This window comes from Ammospiza nelsoni, chromosome 10 (genome assembly GCF_027579445.1).
Source record: "Ammospiza nelsoni isolate bAmmNel1 chromosome 10, bAmmNel1.pri, whole genome shotgun sequence".
Lineage (NCBI taxonomy): Eukaryota > Metazoa > Chordata > Aves > Passeriformes > Passerellidae > Ammospiza > Ammospiza nelsoni.
In genome coordinates this window covers 8,924,894-8,931,989 of record NC_080642.1, presented here as the reverse complement: position 1 = coordinate 8,931,989, position 7,096 = coordinate 8,924,894, and the positions used below count along the sequence as shown (strand labels likewise).

The 7,096-nt window shown below is 41.0% G+C and overlaps 1 protein-coding gene across 2 annotated transcripts in view; it reads right to left on the bottom strand.

Annotated features, from left to right (window-relative positions):
* Positions 1-3,249: 3,249 nt before the first annotated feature.
* The window catches only part of ABCC5 (ATP binding cassette subfamily C member 5), a 67,657-nt gene continuing 63,810 nt past the window's right edge, over positions 3,250-7,096 (bottom strand). For both annotated transcript variants that reach the window (XM_059479091.1, XM_059479090.1), the window contains one exon: positions 3,250-6,619. In XM_059479091.1, the coding sequence (XP_059335074.1) occupies positions 6,347-6,619 (273 nt within the window). In that variant the 3' untranslated portion in view covers positions 3,250-6,346. The remainder of the gene's footprint in view (positions 6,620-7,096) is intronic.

Below are 7,096 nucleotides of genomic sequence, written 5' to 3'. Positions count from 1 at the left end.
TGCAGCCAGTTCTGAACCCAGCAAAGAGTTCTTCTGTCCAAGCCACGGGCTGCGAGTTTGTCTAGGAGTATGCTGTGGGAGACAGTGTCAAAGGCCTTGCTGAAATCCAAGTAAACAACATCTGCAGCCTTCCCTGCACCCACTAGGTGGGTTACCTGGTCATAAAAGGTGACATGACCTACCCCTCCTAAATCCATGCTGGCTGGGTCTGACACCCTGGCCATCTTGTAAATTTTGCATGATGGCGCTTAATATAAACTGTTCCATTATTTTGCCAGGTTTTTTTTTATTATCACCATGTAGTCGTCCATGGGCTGAACCGTCAAAGGAGATATGTTAATTTCCATATTCCGATAGCTACCGCTGACCAGTGAAATAGAAAAAGTGCCTTATAAAATATTGCCTAACTCAGGAACAAAGAACAGAAATGCAGAAATAAGGGCCCCACGAGGCCATCCTTCAGCACAACAAGGTTTTGGGTTTCAGGGCACGCTGAAGGAGGCTGTTGTCTTTTCCATGTTTGGGCCTTTCACATCAGGGTACCTCAGGGAGCTCAGGTGTGGTCAATAAAGAAGCTGCTGAGCCACTGTGGAAGGACGAGGTGTTTACCAAAAAATCTGCCATCACACTTGCCTGTGATGATGTGTTTGAGTCTAAGGTCACCTGGTCCTTGAGTAGAGAGGTCATCTGAACGAGAGAGCCACAGAAAACACAGGCCTGTGGTTTTTATCAGACATTAATGCAGAAATCCTCCTCTCAAGCCAACCTTGGCAGATGGAAATGCTCTCAGGTAACTGCAGCAGCTGTCCAACCTCTGACATTCAGAATTAGGTTCTCTGCCACTCGATCTTGCCCGTTGTACAGACACAAGGCTTCTCCCCTGCACACTGCAAATTTAATCAACAAATAAGACTTTTCACGTTGGAGTTTTGACCCTTTTGGGAGCAGAGGAAACATTGCTGGCAGTAAGAATAACCCTCTTGTCCACGGCTCATGCGAGGGAGCTGCAGCTGCGCGGCTGCGAGCGAGCAACACAGGAGAGCTCTGTTGGGGGAGGGAAAGGGGAAAAAAAGGCCTCTGTGTCAGGAACAGTGAGGCTCTGATCTGTGTGATTTCACCCCTGCATTCTTTAGGAAACAGCGATCACACAACTGCATAAATTCCATTAGAGGACCAATTCTAGAAAGCAGGATAAATGTTGAGCTCTAACTGTAAATACAGGAGATCCAGCCTGCAACAATTAATTAGTTAAATACCTACCTATTTATTTATGAAGCTATTAGAAGAAGGAAAGAGATAGATGTTATCTTGGTCTCTCAGACACCTGACACGCTTTCCCTGCCCCACTCCAAGGTTGGAAAGGGGCAAATTATTACAGTATGCAATTGATGATTTTTTTTCTGTTAACTCAAAACTCTTTGCAATGAGAGCAGCAAAGAGAGAACCTTCCCTGTTGCCTCTTGGCAATCCTGCTGGATTAAACTGTTTCTGAAGATAAAACACAGGTCTATTCAGACAGAAGGTCTTGAAGATAACATTTTAAGACAAAATTATACTTGCCTTGTTGTCTCAGTCCACTTTAATGTAGGTGCTTCATTTCTCATTGGAAAGGAAGAAGGAAGACTGAGAAGGGTTGAGTCCCATTGCTATAGAAATTTAAGAGGGATTTGTGTCCAGCTTAATAACCAGCTCATTTCCATGTGAATGGAGATGATCCTTTAGAATAGTGTTTGATATTTTTATGGTTGTTTGCCAGTTTTGGGGTTTCATCAGTCCCATGTTTGCTTTTGTCTCCAACTCCCAGTGGTTCAAGGACAGGGAGAGGAGTAAAAGTAATCGAGCAGCAGTGGCTGGGCCCAATGTATGTGTTTGTTTCTGCAAATGCTGACACACTGAAGCTGTTCGCAAGGGAGCTCTTGAATTCTCTGAATCCTGATACCAGGATTAGCAAGGCACAGCAATACTGAGCTGACAGTGATCAGAGCTGTATCAAGGGAACAGCACAGAGTGTCTTTTTGCTTAAGAGAGATTTTGGAGTGGGTATTTGGGGTTATAGACACCTCTCATTCAGGCACACACAGCTCCAAATTTTCAGCCTGGCTACCACAGCACACAAGATGCTGCACCTCAGTAAATATGATTTTGGAAAAGGGTCTGCAAACCCCACTAATGCCATTGCATTTTTAAAGACTTGTCTCTAGTATATATATTTTTAAATATGTATATATATATATATATATATATATATATATATATTTATTGCCACTAGCTAGTATCCCTCTGTATAGAGTGAAAAGTCACCTCCAGAATATGGAATAGCTTTTCTCTACCCCCTTTATCTTTAAAAGGTTCTCATGTCCAGGTAAGACATATGCTAACATGTGCCCAAATTACTACTGTTATTAATGGGAAAAAAAAAGGATGAATGGACAATATTAGTAAAAAATTCTTTTAAAGGTAATGTGGAATATACAGCAGCAATTGAAGTAATTTTTGAGAAACAATGCGCAATTTCCACTTTAAAAGGATGTTGAAACATCATGCTCCACCCAAGCAAAGTCAATACACGAAGTTGTGGAAGACAGCTTGCAGTAACAGACCAATCAATCTGTTTTCTTTAAGAATTAAAAAGTACTTACATGAGAAAGAGATAAGTAGTTTAACTTTCACAAACAAAGCAGTAGTTTCCAGTGCTGGAAGATAAAAGTAGACAAATCCAAACTAGACATTAGGTATGCATTTCAGGAATGCATGTAATCAACAGCTAAACCAATTTTCTTGGGGCTTCAACAAAATCAGTGTCAAACCGTGTCCTCACAACTGACAATAATTCTGTGTCTCAGAGAACAGTGGCTTGACAAATCTCACACAGTGATTTATAATACGGTTTCTTTTGTACACCAAGTGATATTGTGGTCAAAATGGCTTTCAGCTTTTATCAATCTATAGTAAAAAGTGTGAAAAGTGTGATGTGATTTTAGTGTGTTGACTGTACTGTGTTGTTCTGTCTTTGGACAAACAGGGAGAGCAGACTGAAGAAGTGCACTTGACCTAAGTGAATTGTGCAGCACATGAGCTTAGATGTACAGAAAGTCCTGCATTATCCAAAAAAGGTAATGACCAAGGTCACTGCAGTGCAAGAACATAAAAGAGTTTTGATTGAAGAAGAATGTTTGGGATACTTGATAGAATTGTTCTTGGTTGATAGAGTTCGTGGTTAAAATGTTGCAATGTAACATGACGCCAAAATTATTGATACAAGCTTACACACAGTATATTGTAGCTAGCAAGAATATATTGAATGTATCAACCAACGTGGCTGTGAAATGCTAAAAAATTGTTAGAAATATTCCATTCTATTAAACAACTGGTTCTTCAGAGCTTTCCCACAAGTGATATTTCTACATCCTCCGTTGCCCTGCTCAAAGCTGCAATGAAATAAAGAAATGGTTTTCATTTTCAAAATAAAAAAAGATAACCCGATCTCTTGGCACCTGTTTGAATAAAACCTATTTGATATCTAATCTGACTTAAATGGATCAGAAATTAATGTACCAAAGATAAGGCAAATAGTTTCTATTAAATCACAGTCTAATTTGCCTGTCAATGTGAAGTCTACTACAAATCAAGACAGCAAGTAGCCTGAAGCACCAATTCATTTTCTGTCAGCGAAGAAAGGCTTATCTCCACAAACTTGCTGCCAGTTTTTTGTCTCTACAAAATAAAAAATGCACTCCTCACTCACAGGAGAAACAGAAGTATCTGGAGGTGGATGCATGGAATATGTTCAAAAAATCTTACTCTGTTTCAGTGTCTCAGAAAACAAGTCCTAGGTCAAAGCCATTTGATGGGATCTCGCAGAGATGAGAGCAGAAACACTAACATACATCTTGTGTTCTTTAACCAGGAAACAGTCTGTTCAGTTCAGCCAGCATTTCCTTGCTCTGATGGGTGTCTATGCAAACACAGAGCTGATCTGATGTATTTCAGTCAGTTCTAGTAACAATAGATAATATTTATTTTTGATTGTTTGCTTTTGCCACCTCTCCAGCACCTTCCTGTATAGCTTTGAAAGAGCTTCCAAACTCCCTCTATGCTGCATCCCAGAAAAGAACAAAACAAAGACAATGTACCAAATTAGCTCTTCCACACAGCTACAGCAGGGACACCAAAAAACTGCCCAAAAGGCTGAACTTGTCACAAAGCTTAGTTTAATTTGACAATCATCATAAGGCATCCATGTAAATGAAAAATTCCCACCAGGGTCACAAACATTCTCCCAGTAAATAAAATATGTTAGAACAGAGGCCCCTGATTCCAAAAATCGCTAGTGGTTCCTGGTCTCGACCAGGCTGCCGCTGCTGGCAGTGGGGCCCGGGAGACGCAGCACCAACAGCGGCAGCTCCGGAAGTGTAAAGTCAGCTTGTACAAATCTCTTTCAATAGAACAACAAATGAAAAGGAAAGAGATTTGTGTAGAAAACATCATTCTCCATCCTTTCTGGGAAAACAGAATTTAAAAGATAATCCCATTCAAGGAGCAAAGGGCAGAGATTGAAGTTCTGTAGCCCAAAATTGCTGATGGCCCATTTTTAAAACTAACGAAGCACTAGAGAGGCCTGAGTTTATTATTGCTTTATCCCAGTTCAGCCCAGGCTAAGGCTATGGTGAAATCCAAATTAATTTAAAGCCAGAAAATGCAGATCCAGTAACAGCACCTAAGTCCTCATCCACACATGGGTGTAAACAGATACTTTTGGTGAAGAAAACAAAGCCCTCCCAAATTTCCTCCTCTTCCTGTCTATGCAGATCCCCATAGCAGGACTAAAATTTGCCCTGGAGTATAAAACAATTTCTCTCTCACATCTCTGTTAGCTGAGTCTTTTCCAAATGTTTTGCCTTTTGTTCATACTATCCTGGTGATGCATCAGCTCAGAGATGCCTTGTGGAAGCTCACAGAGAGCACACAGGTACCCACATGTTAAAAAGTTTGTGGCACAGAGTCTAAGAACCATCACCTGTACTCTGCAATACCCCAGGACACTTTACCCTTGGCTTCCTGAGACCAAACAGCACAGAGGGAAGACAGTGTCTTACCATCCTACATGGCTGGCCAGTGATCCAGAGAAACAGCACACCAGGGAAATTAAATGGCACCTTACTCCCACCATAAGTCAGAAAACAGACTTGGGTAAAGTGGGACTTAAAAGTTTCACATCAAGAAAGATGGTGCTTCCCTCAGATTATCATATGACAGGGCCACTGTTACTGAGGCAAACATTATTCAAGGCAGTAAAATCTTCACATGGATATTTTCATGGCTGACTTACAGGCCAAGATATGCTGGGGATCTTAAAAAAATTACAGGTCTTGGTAATTCCTCCAAAAGGACAGAATAGAAGACACAGAGTGCATCTGATGCATGTGCCACACATCCTGACACACTAGCAAAGGTTGCAGCTAGACTTGTCAAAACAGTTAAAAAGATTTAGGCATCCAGTTAGTACCAGAATTGATGGCATTTGGGAACCTAATTTTAACTTTGAAAATTCAAGCCTATACATTTCTTTATTGCTTGTCCCATTGAGTGCAAAGGGAAAACTGAGGGTAGGGTTAGCAGAAGGATTTCAAATCCATCATAATGTTTCCCTGTTCTTTTTTATATATTTCTTAATATATATAAAGAGCATCATCATTTTTATTATTATTATTATTATTATTTAGCCACCTATGGGCAGGGGGGAACGGGAGCTATTTAGAATTAGTTTCTCATTTAAGCATTAGTCCCCTTCTTTCCAAATCACAATACCTCTGTCACAGGAAGGAGCATAACACGAAAACATGTTTGCTGCCACTAACAATTCCTGAGTCTCTCCTTTGCAGAACTTTAGCCCAAATATTAGGACAATGACAGCTTGACACATACACACTCCCCAGCAACATACACACAGCAAGTAGGACATACTCCACAGCCTCAGTGGCCTCAGACAAAAAGAAAAAATAAGAAGAAAAAGAACACCCTCCCACGAAACAACAAATCTGAAGAAACCATCCAGAAGAGCCTCAGGAAAGGGAACTATCCACTTTCCATGAAGAAGCAACAGCCCAGGAGTTCCTGCCCAGTAAAAATTGAATCAAAATATTCATCACACAGCTGGTGGAGATCTCTGAAACCTGGCAGTATTACACACTGGATACTTGAAGGCACATTTGCTTTGTGTTGTGGGAGAGAAATCCAGTTACAACACACTGCAGCTGCAAGGCTGAGGGAAAGGAGGCAATGCTTGGTATCTTTCCTCTGTTCCTGTCCCCATTTTCAAGCTTCGTGGCTGGCATGAACTGGTGATCTAAGCAGACACGTTGACATCCCTGAGTGAAATGGCACCATTTGTGGCCTCTGAGACTTTGTCCTCAAGCACCATTGCTGGTGTGTCTGTAGTGACTGCTGTAGTGTCTATGGCAGGAAGTGGATTCAAGCCCTGGGATAAGATCTGCTGGATCGTTTTCCGCAAATTGGGGTGCAGCTGGTTTTGGGTCTGGTAAAAAATTTCTAAGGCAAAAGACTTGAGAGTGCCAGTGCAAAGGTCCTCGTAAAGTGGAATTGTGTACATCCGAGACATCTACAAAAAAAGGAAAACAAGACAAAAACATTTCAATGAAAGTCAAGAAGTTCAGCTCTTCTACAGCTACACTCCAACAGCCCTGAGTAACTTCAGACTGCAGACAAACAACACATTTCTTCAAAAGACAGATGAGTCTATTCTAAGTCTGATACAAGGATTTTTATGAATGGTAATAAAAAAAAATTTGCTCTCTGAGACTGAGCTACTTCCACAAATAACAGAACTATTTTTAAAGGCCAAATAAAAGAGGCCACACTGAACACATGCATTAACCTTTTGCTCCAGCACAATAACAACTACTGAAAAGAACTCGATGAGCCCTAGCCTTGCTTGAAGTGTAAATATTCAAATAATCACATGATTTAGTAGTGCAAAAACTTGTGGTCTGGAAAAGCCAGGGCTGCTGCAAAGCAATACATAAAATGCATGGGGCAGAGCTAGGATAAGGGTATTGAGTCAGGCTAGAAAAGCAGA